At 39.9% G+C, this 16840-nt stretch overlaps 1 protein-coding gene across 3 annotated transcripts in view; it reads left to right on the forward strand.

Moving 5' to 3' along the window:
* Positions 1–16840, forward strand: part of MTHFD1L (methylenetetrahydrofolate dehydrogenase (NADP+ dependent) 1 like) — a 176889-nt gene that overhangs the window by 93214 nt on the left and 66835 nt on the right. For all 3 annotated transcript variants that reach the window (XM_057739867.1, XM_057739869.1, XM_057739868.1), the window contains 4 exons: positions 8719–8858; positions 15077–15118; positions 15879–15979; positions 16522–16699. In XM_057739867.1, the coding sequence (XP_057595850.1) occupies positions 8719–8858; positions 15077–15118; positions 15879–15979; positions 16522–16699 (461 nt within the window). The remainder of the gene's footprint in view (positions 1–8718; positions 8859–15076; positions 15119–15878; positions 15980–16521; positions 16700–16840) is intronic.

The following is a 16840-nucleotide window of genomic DNA, read 5'->3' on the forward strand; positions in this document are numbered from 1 at the left end:
CTCCTTTTTTTTTTTTTTTTTTTTTAAAGAACTTTCACTGAGGTATAATTGACATACAATAAACTGCATGTATTTAAAATGTACAGTTTGGTATTTTTTTCTTATTAGTAATGGATATATGGCAATCCTTTTTTACTCCTTGGGTTAGTTTTCATAAACTGCTCAATGAAAAATGTTTTATTTCATCTTTCCATTATTTTAGATTAAGACATTTGGTTAGCAAAGGCTTTCAGAATTTGTTTCAAGTTATTTTCCTAGTGTCCAGTTCTCAGGAGCTGCAAGAGAAGAGCTCTGCCCAAGCAATCATTCAAAAGTCCAGGCCTCTAGCCAGAACTTTGGGATACCACTGTTTGCCAAAAACAGAACCCTGGTCAAAGCAATGGCATTGTACAAGTGCTCACGATGGCATCTTTGGATAATGAATTTGTGAATTTAATTCAGTTGGATTTTTATAAGGGAGGTAAAAAATGGCATGTATAGTTTAATTTTCATCTAAACATTTTTTTCAAAATCAAGTTTCACTTTGGTCAAAATCATTTTACAAAACAAGATGTGTAACAGTGGGTTCAAATAATGTGAACCAGTGTCTGTACCTAATTAATTCTCAGGAGAAAGGAAATTCTGGGTCTGGATACCAAAGTACATCTAAGTAGTATTACTGGTATTTTCAAAGTTTTCATTACTACCAAAAACAGATAGTTCATGTGGACCTATGTCCTTTTTATACTTTCTCTTTCCTTTTCCCCTAATAAATCCTCTGTAACCTTCTCATGCTTCTATAGGACTATCAGACTTACCCTAATGTGTGTAAACACTGCCACCACCAAAAAGGTAAGAAAGAGGAAAGGCATATGTTAATATTAATGTTGGTTTTTTTTTTCTTTTTTAGCTGGTTTCTTTTTCCTTTATATCTCCTAATATGTGCCCATTTGAATCTGTATACTTGATGGAAATTTGACCCTAAGACATCTAATAAAACCCAAGAGCAGACAAATCCGTAAGAGCAGAAAGGATTGAATTTTTTGTAAAATTTCACAGACTTAAGATGGATTGGATCCTTAAAGTTAATACGTTCTAAATCAAGCTTCTCCCCCCTCGCCTTTTTTTTTCAGCTGTAATAACAATGTAGAGCTTCCCTTGTCATTTATTGATTAATCGTGGTTTACTTAGTCTCCTTCCAATCATTGAAAAAATAATTAAAATCCTCGAGCCAGCCTACCTTGAGCTCCAATTCAGAATTTATGTGCTTCTGTGACTCTGAACTCACTTTCCATGAGTTTATCTGTAGACAGCTGCAGCTGAGTAGACGTGTTTACACAGGGCAGAAGAAGGCAGTTTGAAGGGTCCAGTTTCCATTTCCTTTAGCATTGTTCAGGACTTAAAGCCCACAGTGCTTCAGAATGAAGCCTAGTCCGGCATATACCTTATTTCTTCCTGTGCAAAGGTTTTGTTTTTATTTCTGATTTGTCATGAGGAAGTTAAGTGCTGACTGAATGAAAGCTACAGTTTTATTTCTCCCTCTGTTTACAAGAAATTCTTTTGAGGATTCTTTTTTGCAGATGTATTTCGTATCTCAGCCTAGTCTGAGCTAAACTGATTGCAAAGGCTAGTTCTTCTGTGAGACGTCTAACAGTCCATAGAATCGAGTTCATGTCCCAAAGTCATGGGGACTCACTGTGTTGTGTATTTGATATATATGTTGGTTGCATGTATCATGGTGAGAAAAATTATTACCATTTTAAAGTGGCTGTGAAATCTGAAAATTCTAATCTGAGTGCACACAGAATAAAGGACTGCTTGGTGACATAGTAAGGTGGAAATTCAGTTTGCTTTGATGGTGACAACATTCAGGCATATCAAGTAGACAGAAACTCAGGGAAAACTTTCGGTGCCTCAATTTAACTCTGTCTCAGAGCCCAAGGAAGAAGGTTTTCCCCAGTGTAAAAGCAAAAACGAGAATTTCAGATCTAAAGTATTTGTTGCCTTGTCTTCCACTGTGGTGTGTGGTTTGGAAAAGAAAACCCAAGCTAGAGAGTTGGGGTTGCTCATTTCCCCAACCAGTGCTGGAGGATGGATGCCTGGCTGGAGGAAGCTGGGAAGACACATTTGGGATCTGACTCACCCAGTGAAAGGTGGTGAAATACCCCCTGGCTCCCAGAATACCATCTCGTTCTCAAGAGGCCAGGTTGCATGCAGAGCAAGTATTCTCTGCCTGTGGCCTCTGTCTGCTGGTGCTGAGTACCAAGCCCAGATGGAGGTGGTCCTTGCAGCTTCCTCTCTGGGACATCTTTCTTTTTCACCAGTATACAGTTACCAGCACTGTAGGCTGAGAACTGGGAGAGGATGTGATTCATTATCCCTAAATGAATTGCTCTAAGAGAGAAAAGAACTTTCTGAATAAAGAGAGAGGGGGAAAGAGACAAAGAATGGAAGGAAGGAAGGAAGGGACAAAGGGAAGAAGGAAGGAGAGAGGGAAGGAAAGGAAGGGAATATAACGGAGAAGAAGACTGCAGATTACTTACTTTCTTTTACCACAACAGGGCCACATTACAATCAGAACACAAGTCTGGGGTTCAGGAAAAGAATCTAGAGCTACATCTTCGATATCAAATCTCACACAGTGTCGAGATTTCCATCTTGGTGCACAACTTGCCAAGCAGCTGAGTTAGAGAAATGCTGCAGGATCCGTTATACACGGACAGGGCAGGACAGGGTGGGGGCATAGCCTGCAGTCACATGGACCATGGTTTCCATGCAAGCTCTATCGCCTTCTGTGTGACCTTGGAAAAAATTATTTAAACTTGTAAATTTTTAGCTTCATAATCTGTAAGCAGAGGAGGAAGGCGATAGTGAAGTGAAGTGAAGTGAGATGGAGGGTATCTAGTGCTTTGCCGGGCACACAGACTTGTCAGTAAATGCCAACGTCTGTGCCTCTCCCCAAGCCCCAGTTTCTATTTGAATAGCTTTTCCCATCATATGTTTGTTACTACTAAGACGGATCATTGCCATCACCTGTGTGTTGTCCTGGATTCCTTGCTTACTTACGAAGTTGGTGCATCAGTCACCAGTGAGACACTACTTTTCATTACCAGGAACTGCTGTGTTGTAGTAAACACATCATTGACACAGCACATCAGACTTTACTGAGTGGAATTTTTACTCATATTTCAGGGTCTAATGGTATATAAGGTTATCGTTAACATAATCTTGTACAGCCTTTTTTTTTTTAATTTATGTATTTATTTATTTATTGACTGCATTGGGTCTTCCTTGCTGTGCGCGGGCTTTCTCTAGTTGTGGCGAGCGGGGGCCACTCTTCATTGCAGTGCGTAGGCTTCTCATTGCGGTGGCTTCTCTTGTTGCAGAGCACGGGCTCTAGGCACACAGGCTTCAGTAGTTGTGGCACACAGGCTCAGTAGTTGTGGTGCACGGACTTAGTTGCTCCACACCATGTGGGATCTTCCCGGAGCAGGGATCAAACCCATGTCCCCTGCATTGTCAGGCAGATTCTTAACCACTGTGCCACAAGGGAAGTCCCCAGCATTTTGTTCTAATCCAGCAAATGGGTTTATAATGTTCTCAGGCAGAGTGTCTAGAAAGTACAAGAGTCCTTTGTCATGCTTGAACTAGAGCGGAGTGTCTACCTCTTTGGGCATTTTGGGTGGAAAATTCTAGATTTTTGTTGTTGTTGTTTTGTTTTGGGGGGGGCGGTGGCTGTCGTCTGCTTTCTAGGATGTTTAGCAGCATCCCTGGCTCCTACTTACTAGATGCCGGTCACAGTATACAAAAGTGGCTCCAGATACTGCCGCATGTTCCCAGTTGAGAACCTCTGAACTACTCTTAAGGTTGTGATTCCATAAAAATGGATTCAGTAAATGGACTAACCCGTGAGATCATCCAGAAGTAAACATGAAAGAGAGTTGATTCAAAGTTGCCTACATACTGGTAAACAATTAAACATTTTAAAGTACCAAAGGGAATTCAAGCAGGAGAAAAATGAAAAGGTCAGAAAGAAGTTCCTTTGTCATTAGGTAATGAATGAATCTTTCCTGGCTTTGTTATCTTAAAAATGTGCTGGCAGCCCTGTTTCCTCACTAAGTGAATATGAGGGCATATTGATAAATGCTTAGATGCCTGGCAGAGGAATAGAGGTTCATTAATTATTAAATGAGAAGAATTAAAGATTGTTCTTAAATTCTGGGGTGTATTTGTTTAATCAAGAGTGCTTTGGGGGGGATTTCCCTGCTGGTCCAATGGCTAAGGCTTCATGCTCCCAATGAAGGGGGCCCAGGTTCGGTCCCTGGTCAGGGAACTAGATCCCATATGCTGCAACTAAGAGTTTGAATGCCATAACTAAGGCCTGGTACAGCCAAATACATACATACATACATACACACGTAAATTTTAAAAAAAGAGTGCTTTTGGGCAGAATGGCAAAGCTTATGTAATACAAAAAAGGAGAGCTCTGGGCAGGCATCAGAGAGACCTGGGACGCCATAGTGGGTTCTGCATTGTTATCTCAAGAAGAGAGCTCACCCAACACATAGTAGCCCCGAGGAGGTTAGAGTATGTTATCCCTAAAGGTGCGTCATAGCTCTAGAATTTTATGAACCCTTAGCTTATGGGACCTGCCTATGATGTCATGATATTAATGCTTTTTTTTTTTTTTAAGGTAGCAGATCAGTGATTACTCTAAAATCTGAGTCCTCATTGTCACTGCAACTTCTGTGTGTAGAGCAAGTTGGGGATGTGATAGAATAATTTACACATAAAAATCATCTCTCTGCCTCATTGAAGATTTTCACAGATAGCAAGTGTGCCTGCGGTAGTGGCTTTTCTGTTATTATTTTTGTTCGGTTTGTACCATGTGACTCAGGGTGTCCCAGCGGATGGGCGCAGAGAGCCAGCCTCCTGGTCGTCCAGTATTGGTTTTTACCCAGAGCTCTGTTTCCTATGCAGGTTACTAACAGTATTTGTCCAAATAGTCCCTTCCCAAAGCAGACCCACTAATAGTTCCTTTCTGAGCAGATTATGGATTTTAAAGTTCAAATCAAGCCAGGCTACAAAATTGCTATCTACTAGCTTCTGTGCTCACACAATCAGAGCATCGGTCAACGTTTCCTGTTTCCATTCATGCTGTAAGTTGAATAGCTCTAAATACCCCGCCCCCCCGCCCCCCAAGATTGCCAAGACAAAGAAGTCTTGTGGCATCGGCAATTTTTTGCAAACCTTTTAAAACATACAGCTTGTAGGAGTCTACATTATGTGCTTTTCAGGAATGCTAGATCATACTATATGTACTTGCTTCATGACTCAAGACCAAGTCTATACTACAATCCACATTAAACAATTCCTTTGCCCATATGTCTTTTAGAATTTATGGAGCGCAGCAAAGACAGTAAGGGAATAAATTGCTTATTTCAGGTCAAGAGGAAAACTGAACTTATGGGTTTTCAATGTCGACCAGTCCCAGGATTTGCCTAGGAAGTGGAACTTGCCCCCTTCTCACAACCAGACACCGCACCCCCCTTCCCCATGGGACTAAGACGCAGATACACAGCACTGCACGATGTCCATGTCCAAGTTAGTTCTTGCTGATGACCCATTATTAAGTGGTCCTTACTTTTGGAATGACTGACCCATCAACATATCTTCTGTTTTCCTTAGCAGTCTGATATTTGAAAACAAGTGAAAATACATGCAGTATTTCAGAGCAGTTTCCAATGGATGAGAATCTGGCACTTCCTTCTGTTTTCTGCCCGTTATTTGCCTCCATAGTTCCTCTGCACTTGGAAGCCACAGTCCTAGACCTTTATTGCTGCATCTTGTTTCCTTCCCTAATTGAAGTTCTCTGTGTTACTATGCTTCCCCTCCCCCATATGAAATCAATCTTGTCCAGCTTATGTAGACATTTGAGATGATCATATCTTTTTCAGATATGATCTGTATAGCTCTTATTTAAACGGTTTTGGTATTTTTTTTAAAAAAAGGTATGATAGGGAGCTATATGAAAATTATTAATTCTGTTTAAATTCTATTTTATGTGTCTATCTACCTTTCTCTATTGAATGGTAGCTTTTACTTTATTAAATCTTTTTTTTTTTTTTTTTTTTTATGTGGCACACGGGCTTAGTTGCTCCGAGGCAAGTGGGATCTTCCTGGAGCAGGGATCAAACCTGTGTCCCCTGCATTGGCAGGCAGATTCTTAACCACTGCGCCACCTAGGAAGCCCTGGTAGCTTTTACTTTAGATCACCACCAGCTCCCTCTCTGAGAGTTTCTTCTTTTCTAGGTACTGTGTTAGGTATTAGATATGCAGAGATGAATAAGATATGGTCCCTGCCCTCCACGTGGGCTATCACACATATGTCTAATTAGGATGCTACATGCAGAGAGAGCTGTGGGCTCCGTGGGGCAGCAGACCACAGGGCTAGGAGGGGCAGAAGGGGTAGCTTCCTCTGCCTGAGCAGATCATTGCAAGCTTCTAGGAGATAAGACATCTGAGCTAAGGTTTGCGGGGAGAGGAACATTCCAGATGGGGGGAGAACGGGGTGGGGGGAGGTTATGACAAGTCACGTGGTGTGTGTGGGCTCTCCAAGAAGCGTGATATTACTAAAACATGAAATACGAGGCAGAGGGTGAGGAAAGTGAAGGTAGTTACATTAGGATGGCCTTGGGTTTTATGTTTTCCTTTGGCAGCACTGAACTGATGAAGGTAGGAGAACTTGGTGACAGCACGTGAAGGCTGAGGAAGAGAAGAGTTTGGGTTTCTTCTTTAAGAGAATTTGAGTGTTCAACTTTTGCAAGGAAATTAAACGTTTATAAGTGAAGTGTGCTACTAATACATTTGTGACCAAAGCGTTTGAAACTTTCTGTTCCCTTTGGTTTGGTTTGGAGGGATATACATTCATTCAGTGCCTACTATGTGTGCCTTGCAGTGTTAATCTCTCCAACAGACGTGGTCCCTGTCTTCATGGAGTTTACATTTTAATAGGCGAACTTCAAGTGGACATGTGTGTCCAGTTGGAAAGACTTTAGAGATCACTTGATTAAACCCCATTATGTGAAATGTACATAATCGTCTACTTCAGACTATAGGGTGACGTTAACCAGTTTTTCAAATATTCGTAGCATAGCTACATCGCTTGTTCAAAGGAAGTATAGTAAAGGGAAAGAAAATGACTTGCAGCTATGTTCGTTCCAGGTTGAATACTTTCAAAGGAATGTTTTTCAGTTTGTCAAAAGCATATCAACAGTCATAAGAAAATTTTATATCTTCTGGCACCATACTCTCACCCTTGGGAATTTATTCCAAGAATATAATTTGAAAGAGGTTAAAGCCCATATGCACAGATATTTTGCAGCATTATTTATATTGGAAATAACCCAAACATTTAATAACTGGTGGAACAATTCTGCAAATCTTGGTACATCAACTTAGCAAAATTATAAGCTGCCACTTATAATCATAAATTTTGGAAGTTTATAGTACAGAAGAAAACTGTGAAAATGTTAAAGCAGAAGAGCAGACTACAAAATTCTACCTATTCTATAAAAATCATATAGGAATATGAGGTACTAAAAGGAAACCGTAAAGAATTAGGACAAGATGGTTGGCTAAAATAAAAAAGTGTCTGAAATTGTGAGTGATGTTTTATTTTTATTTTCTTAATTTTTATTAAAATGTGTGTACTCAGTGAATGCTGGGGACAAATATCCTCGTTTATTCACGTTAAATGGTTATTTTATCTTAGTAAAAATTTTTTTACTGCCCATTCCTGTTTCTGCTGTAAATTACGGCCTTGGTTGTACTGTAAGCATATAGTGCATATTCCATAAATATTTACTTTCTATTACATTAATAGTATTCCCTTCATAGAGCAGTGTGCTTCTCTCCAACTTTTAATGGGCATTCGTCTAACCGGGGGATCTTGTGGAAATGCTGGTTCTGACTCAATAGTTCTGGGATAGAGCCCAAGAGTCTGCATTTCTGATAAGCCCCCAGGGGCTGCTGGTGTGGCTGGTCCAGAGCTCTGCTTTGTGTATGAAGATGCTGCTGCTGACCCAGTGTCAGGAGTGTTATCTGGGAAGGCAGTGCTGGATACTCTCCCTGCTGTAGCCGTAACTGCCTCAGTAACATCCTAGCAGTTTGGGCGCAGGGGAAAGGATGGTTAAAGATGAGTGTCCTCTGTGGTTATGAAATAAAGATACTATCTTATCATCAAGCCTGATGATCAACCTCCAGTCAGTTGACTTCAATTTTGTCCATCAATTCTATGGCCAGATGGCATTAAAATAAATGATTCTGTGTGTATCTTATAAAGAGTAAGAAAAGATCGTCTATGCTAATTTTGCTAGCAATGTTCTTTGACACAGTTTGGAACCTGAAGTTGAAGATCCCATCTGTGTTAAGAAAAGCTTTCTCTTGACAGTCTGTATGGAAAGAAAAATCTTGGTCATGGCAGTGAATCCTTAAGGAACAGTGGTGTGAAGCAGAGTAGAGAGTCATCTTTTTACAGAATGTAAGGAAGTAGGACATTTTCTAAAACCGTGGAAACATCTTTTTACCTTTGTATACGAAAAGCATGCCGGGGTGTATAGTAACCTTGAACGTGGAGGAGAATTTGTCATCCTTTCAATTTTAACCACACCAGTGATTGTCAGAACCTACTGTTGTTTTTAGAAGATAATAGCAAGTTTCAAACTTAATTCTCCACAGTGACTGAAGCTGGCTTTGGTGCTGATATTGGCATGGAGAAATTCTTCAACATCAAGTGCAGAGCTTCGGGCTTGGTCCCCAGTGTTGTGGTACTGGTGGCGACGGTGCGGGCTCTGAAGATGCACGGAGGTGGACCAAGTGTAAGTGCCCTGCTTCCTTTCTAATAAAATAGAATGAAGCAGAATTGAGCCCTCAAAACAGTCAAACCTGCTTCATAACTACAGTTTTCTAGAATGTCTCCCTTTTCACAAATCACCATCACAGGGCATTTAGAGTTCAGTGAGATCAAGTAATTAGTAACACCCACAAAGTTATTTCTAAGCAATATTTTGGAAAGGAGCATAATGTGACCACTTTTTAGTACTAATGAGTCTAAACTGAAACTTATGTCAACATTTTATAACCCTGCGGTGATGGGAGGATAGAGGCTCTGGTTGCTGAATGAAGAACAGAAGGGTTAGAGTGATTGGTTTCGTGGGTGAGGTTGTTCCGTGTTTGTATGGATAGTTTTTTGGTTCACTGATGCTACATCTCATCAGATTTCATCTAGCACTATTTTCCTTCTGTCTCTGTTTATTATGATTTCACTTTAGAATTCTGTTAGAGCATTGGATTATTTCTAAGAGACCTTTGCTTAGAAAACACAAATTCTATTTTAAAGTCTTCTTTTAGAAGACTTTATCACAAGTCTTTATCATGTATAGAGTTCACACACATCTGAAAGGGAGTTCGTCCTTTCCACAGCAAAGGTGTAGGGTTTTGTTTTTCATTTTTAGGGATTTCCAAAGGGAGAACAAGAAATGTTATACTGATTAATCATTTTTAAAATAAAATCTTTGGAGTATCATTATCACTTATTACTATTGATATATTACACAAACCGCCAAATCTGATTTCTTAATTGATGTGCTGTATGCACAAACATCACACAATGATTAATTACATAGCATAAACAAATAACAAGTTTGTCATCATGAAGCACCATAATGTGCATTGCTTAATCATCTTAGCAGGAGATGATTTGTCCTAGGAGAGGCAGACCCTTGTCTTATATCATTTTGTCCTAGGAGAGGCAGACATTTTACAGATGAGGAAGCTGGGATTTGATGGGTTTGGGGGATGTGAACAGTGTCACCAGGCCAGCAGAGCCAAATCTGCAGCCTGGGGCTGAGACACAGATCCTCCACTTTTGTCAGACATGCAGAGCTGAATATGAATGAAGGGTAAACCTTTTCTGAATCCCTAGTCCACTCATTAATACCAGACACTTGATATGTAAGATAAATTGGAAATTCCTTCTCCCCGTTTTGCACCCTGAAAATTATAAAACCAAAGGACTTTAATTCCGGAAAGGGCTTAGAAATTGTCTAGTCTGGTTCAGTCTTTACAGAGATAAAATTACTGAGGTGCAGGAGGATTCCAGGTCTTGCTTAGTATCCTACATCTGTTTAGGGGACTATTCAGATGTGAAATCAAGGTCTCTGGACTTCTAGTCCAATGTTTTGCACACTCCAGTCTCCTTGTCCTATAAAACTTCACTGCATGACTTATAGTGCTATTTCAGTTCATCTTTATGTATGTGCTCTATTTTACAGTGGTTGCAATTTTCACTCACCTTAATCCTTGCTACCTCTTCCACTTCCACTTAAAGTCATGGTTCCATGCTAGTGATGATTGTAACGGGGCTTGAGATTAGTAGGCACAGATATGGGTGGAGGATAATAAAAGGGGAAAATCAGGAATCCAGGTGAAGCTTAGCATCCCTCTCCTGGACTCCAGAAGAGCTTCTGCATCGTATTATTTTGAGTGTCTATATCTGTCTCTCCCTACTCAACTCTGAATTCCTTAAGTTGTGTATTCCTCATGTCTGGCATAGTCTGTATCAAGGAAATATTTTCAATAATTGAATAATAAATGAACTTTGATCTTCTTAATTCTGTATTCTGTATTATCCACCTCCGTGTCGTTCCTTCTTACTTGAAACAACCCCATAGTAATGTTTTTGATCCATTATAATTTCTACTTCCTTTTGATATCATTACATGAATAACCACGGCTGCCTGTTATGTTTATTCAGCTTGTTTTTTTTCCATAATTTGTACAGTGGAAAATCCTATGACCCTTGAACTTGCCTCAGTCATATCCTGTCTTCCAAACTGCTGACCATTCTTGGTGCAATGGAAGAACTAATACTTTTGGATTTAAATATGTCTTTTATAATTAGTCCTTTAAACATAGTTTCTTAAAGAGGGTTCTCCACAGCCAATAGGATGTGTATTTATGTAAAAAGTTTGTTATAAGGAATCGGCTCACACAATTATGGAGGCTGACAAGTCCAAAAATCTAGAGTGGGGCCACTGCTGGAGACTCAGGAGAGCCAATATTCCAGTCCCAGTCTGAAGGCAATCTGTTGGAAAATTTTCTCTTGCATAGATTCTTTTTTTTTTTTTCCTTTGACTCAAGTCTTTTTTTTTTTTATTTTTTATTTTTTTATTTTATTTGTTGGTTGCGTTGAGTCTTCGTTGCGGCACACAGGCTTTCTCTAGTTGATGCGAGTGGGGGCTACTCTTCATTGTGGTGCACAGGCTCCTCATTGTAGTGGCTTCTCTTGTTGTGGAGCATAGGCTTAGGCACGTGGGCTTCAATAGTTGTGGCACATGGGCTCAATAGTTGTGGTACATGCGCTGTAGAGTGCAGGCTCAATAGTTGTGGTGCATGCTCCATAGCATGTGGAATCTTCCCAGAACAGGGCTTGAACCTGTGTCCCCTGAATTGGGAGGCGGATTCTTAACCACTGCGCCACCTAGGAAGTCCCTGCATAGATTCTTTTCATCCTAGCAAGCCTTCAACTGATTGGATGTGGCCCACCCACATTATGGGGGACAGTCTCATTTACACAGTGTCCGTCAATTTAAATGTTATTCTTGGGCTTCCCTGGTGGGCATCCAGGGAAGCCCAGTATCTGGGCATCCCATGACCCAAGCTGACACACGAAATTAACCATCACAGTCATTACTGATTTTTGGTGTGTGGTGTAATGACCAGAACTAATTTTATTTTTTCTTTTTTAATAACCAACTGGCCTAGCACTGTTTATTTTAATTCGTCCCTCCTTTCTGATATTCAAGCCTACTTTGTGATAAATCAATTCTCCATACACTATAGGTCTTTCTCTGGGATCTTCATTTGGTTGCACTGGTCCATTTTACACAATTTTGGGTCTGTGCTACACTGAGAGCCTGTAGTGCAAGCTCTCCCTGGTAGTTCTCTTTCTTCATGTGTGCCTGGCCTTTATCAGCCCTTTTCACTTCCATATGTATTTTTGAACTAATCATAAAGTCCCATAAAGAATCTTTTTAGGATTTTATTTTATTTTATTTTATTTTGGAATGTTGTTAAATCAATAGATCAGCTTTATATCTCAGAACTTGGTATATTTCTTCACTGATTTAGGTCTTTTGAAATATATTCTAATAAATATTTACAGTTTATTGTGCAAAGGACTTCTACATCCTTTTACTGATTTGTTCCCATGTGTTTTATATTTTTAAATAGTTTCACAGGTTACTTCTGTGTTCTTTTATATATATGTGTATATATACACACACACAGACACACACATCTCTCCAATGAACTCTCTAAATTTTTTTGAAGGTATAATTGACACACAACGTTATATTAGTTTCAGGTGTACAACATAATGTTCTGTATTTGTATATACATTGTGAAATAATCACCACAATAAGTCATTAACAAAAATTTTTCCCTTGTAATGAGAACTTTTAAGATCTACTCTCTTAGCAACTTTAGTATGCAGTACAATATTATTACCTATAGTCACCATGCTCTATATTAAATCCCTGTGACTTAAAACATTCTGTTATTAATTGTAGTAATTTAGCTATAGATACTTCAGAGAGTTCTATGTGGTCAATCATATATGAAAATAATGACAGTTCTGTTTCTTCCTTTCCAATCTTTATACTTTTTTTTTTCACTAACCATTTGTTTCTGTTGCACTGCAGTATTAAATTGGTGTGTTAATAGCAGGCATCCTATTCTTATTTCTGATCAGCAAGAGAATGCTTTTAATAGTTCATCACCAAATATGATATTTTCTATAATATTTCAGTATATGCTTTTTATCAGGTTAAGAAAATTGTCTTCTGTTCCTGTTTGTCAAATTTTTTTTAAAAAACTTTTATTGAGATACAGTTAACAGACAATAAACAGCATATATTTAGAGTGTACTATTCAGTATCCCATTCTCCCAATTCATCCCCCCCCCAACCCTCCCCGCTTTCCCCACTTGGTGTCCATATGTTTGTTCTCTACATCTGGGTCTCTATTTCTGCCTTGCAAACCGGTTGATTTGTACCATTTTTCTATAGTCCGCATTTATGTGTTAATATACGATATTTGTTTTTCTCTGACTCACTTCACTCTTTATGACAGTCTCTAGGTCCATCCATGTCTCTACAAATGTCCCAGTTTCATTGCTTTTTACAGCTGAGTAATATTCCATTATGTATATGTACTACATCTTTTTTATCCATTCATCTGTTGATGGACATTTAGGTTGCTTCCATGTCCTGGCTATTGTAAATGGTGCTGCAATGAACATTGGGGTGCATGTGTCCTTTTGAATTACGGTTTTCTCTGGGTATATGCCCAGCAGTGGGATTGCTGGGTCATATGGTAACTCTATTTTTAGTTTTTCAAGGAACCTCCATACTGTTCTCATAGTGGCTGTATCAATTTACATTCCCACCAACAGTGCAAGAGCGTTCCCTTTTCTCCACACCCTTTCCAGCATTTACTGTTTGTAGATTTTCTGATGATGCCCATTCTAACCGGTGTGAGGTGATACCTCATTGTTGTTTTGATTTTCATTTCTCTAATAATTAGTGGTGTTGAGCAGCTTTTCATGTGCCTCTTGGCCACTGGTATACCTTCTTTGGAGAAATGCCTATTTAAGTCTTCTGCCCATTTTTTGATTGGGTTGCTTGTTTTTTTGATATTGAGCTGGATGAACTGTTTATATATTTTGGAGATTAATCCTTTGTCTCTTGATTTGTTTGCAAATATTTTCTCCCATTCTGAGGGTTGTTTTTTTTTGTTTTGTTTTGTTTTTTTAAATTTATTTATTTTATTTATTTATTGGCTGCATTGGGTCTTTGTTGCTGCACATGGGCTTTCTCTAGTTGCTGCGAGCGGGGGCCACTCTTCATTGTGGTGCACAGTCTCCTCATTGTAGTGGTCTCTCTTGTTGCGGAGCACAGGCTCCAGGCGCATGGGCCTCAGTAGTTGCGGCACACGGGCTCAGTAGCTGTGGCTCATGGGCTCCAGAGCACAGGCTCAACAGTTGTGGCACATGGGCCCAGTTGCTCCATGGCATGTGGAATCTTCCCAGGGCAGGGCTCGAACCCGTGTCCCCTGCATTGGCAGACGGATTCCTCACCACTGCGCCACCTAGGAAGTCCTGAGGGTTGTTTTTTTGTCTTGCTTCTAGTTTCCTTTGCTGTGCAGAAGCTTTGAAGTTTCATTAGGTCCCACTTATTTATTTTTGTTTTTATTTCCATGACTCTAGGGGGTGGATCAAAAAAGATCTCACTGTAATTTATGTCGAAGAGTGTTCTTCCTGTTTTCTTCTAGGAGTTTTATAGTGTCTGGCCTTACATTTAGGTCTTTAATCCATTTTGAGTTTATTTTTGTGTATTGTGTTGTGTTCTAATTTCATTCTTTTACATGTAGCTGTCCAGTTTTCCCAGCACCACTTATTGAAGACGCTGCCTTTTCTCCATTGTATATCCTATATATTCTGTTCCTGTTTGTCAAATTTTTTTTACTAAATATATGGTGAATAATTTTCTTCCTTTATTGAGATATGAGTTTCCTTATCTTTAAACTGCCAACGTCATCAGTTTCTGTAAGAAACTAGGCCAAAAAAGGGAAAAGTAATGAGGGTTATTTTTAAATGGTTTAGAATTTGTTTAGAAGGATGATGCACTCTGTATAAATCAGGTATTAATCATATTGTGAGTTCCCTCTTATGCTAGGATAATGTTGGCTTAAATTAGAATCGCCTGAGAAGTTTTTAACTATCAGTGATCCTGGGTCGCACTCTCAGAAATCCTGATTTAATTGGTCAGGGTGGAGCCTCAGGCATCTGTGATTTTTAAAAGCACCCACAAGACTTTGTTCAGCCAGGGCCACCAGTTATTGGTTTAAAAGCACAAAACGTACTTTTTCAGTGAAACTTCCCCAAAACAGACCATGATTTGTTTTTTTTTCAGATCTTAATCAGAGTAAACAGTTTGATAGGATTATTCTTAATTTTTATCTTTTCTTATCTCAGGTTACTGCTGGGGTCCCTCTTAAAAAAGAATATACGGAAGAGGTAAGAGTGTAGAATTATTCAAATCCAGTTAACCATTGGCTAGCAGTTGAGTCTCAGTCAGGGAATAGGTCCTCTACCAGTGACCTCTTAGAAAAGCTCTTTTCTAATAAGTGGGTGGGGGAAGGGATAAAATCCATTCAGTTAACTCTCCAATCTTAAGAAAAGGTGGGTGTGGGCTTTCTGTCCAGTTCCCTACCACTGGGCAGCCATCTGAGCAGGCCTTGTGGTCCTCAGCACAGAAAGGTATATGAAGCTTATATTCATGTAATCTTTTGATGTGGCAGATACTGACTTTCAGAAGATACACAATTGGCTTTATGACTCACTTGAGTAAATAGACTCTGATTGACTGGCAGCAGTACCTCTTAGCTCCTACAGGTGGCGCCAGTGATTTGAGTAGGGACTAGCTGGACAGTGCTTGTCACCCTCCTGGGACCTTATGTCTTCTTGTCCACCAGCCCACGGAGAGTGGGCACGTTGCTGATGTCCTGGCTGTCAGTCCACAGCAGAAATAGCTGCTTGGCTCAAGACCCAAATATGCCATTGGATCCAGAATAATTTTAGACTTTATTTGGAAAATGAGCCTCCTTCTTCTGCAGCCATCTTTTCTTGGAGGAAAAAAGTGATTGATGGCTGTCTTTTATAGCTTCCAGAACAATAAAGTGAGCGTAGATGGAACCAAAACCTGCCAGAGTGGGCCTGCTGGTGTAGTTTGGCAGGGTTGATGGGAGGTAATACAGGCGGTCTGGTTTTCTTACAGAACCTCCAGCTGGTGGCAGACGGCTGCTGTAACCTAGAGAAGCAAATTCAGATTGCTCAGCTCTTCGGGGTCCCTGTTGTTGTGGCTCTGAATGTCTTCAAGTAAGTCAAGCGTCCTACTTTAAATGTGGTCACATCTCTGGGCCTCTCTGTGAACTGCATTTGTGTTTTGAGGACGTTTGGCCTTTTCTCTGCTTCATCTAAAAGTATAGAGAAATACTCTGCTCATTCTATTCATTTTGGTTTTCTTTGGATTGGTTTTACTTTAGCAGAAACAGAAGTGTTTTCAAATGTTATCAGGTAAATGAAATCTATATAGTGAGTTACCATTTATTTGGCTTTTTTTTTTCTTCGTAATTCCCCCCAGCATTTCTGACAGAAAGACTGTGGATGATCAAAGGGATACGTTATGGAATTTTCTCAATAAAACCCTTAACAACTTGAAATTTTGGAGTCATGTTAGAGAGGGTTTTTTTCCCCATGCTTTTCGTAAAGTCTGATTTATTTAAGCACACTGTAACCACTTTTGATGTTTAAAATATATTCAGTGTTTGGGAGCAAAGTTCTCTATAAGCAGTTAGTCTTTCTTTTAAAACATCACTAAATGAATACAGATGCAAAACCACAAACATTTTCATCACCAGGAGCGACACCCGCGCGGAGATTGACTTGGTGTGTGAGCTTGCGAAGCGGGCTGGCGCCTTCAATGCAGTCCCCTGTTATCACTGGTCGATTGGTGGGAAAGGGTCGGTGGACCTGGCGCGGGCTGTGAGAGAAGCTGCAAGTAAAGAATGTCGTTTCCAATTCCTGTATGATGTGCAGGTAAGATCCAACACAATGATAATGGTGCCTGACAGGTCTTGCTCCTTAACTGTGTGCCAGGCCAGTGCTGAGAGCTTCGCATGGGTTGTCACAACAGCTCTGCAGGTAAAGAAACTGAAGGTTAAAGAGGTTAAGCCTTCT

Source organism: Hippopotamus amphibius, chromosome 6 (assembly GCF_030028045.1).
Source record: "Hippopotamus amphibius kiboko isolate mHipAmp2 chromosome 6, mHipAmp2.hap2, whole genome shotgun sequence".
Lineage (NCBI taxonomy): Eukaryota > Metazoa > Chordata > Mammalia > Artiodactyla > Hippopotamidae > Hippopotamus > Hippopotamus amphibius.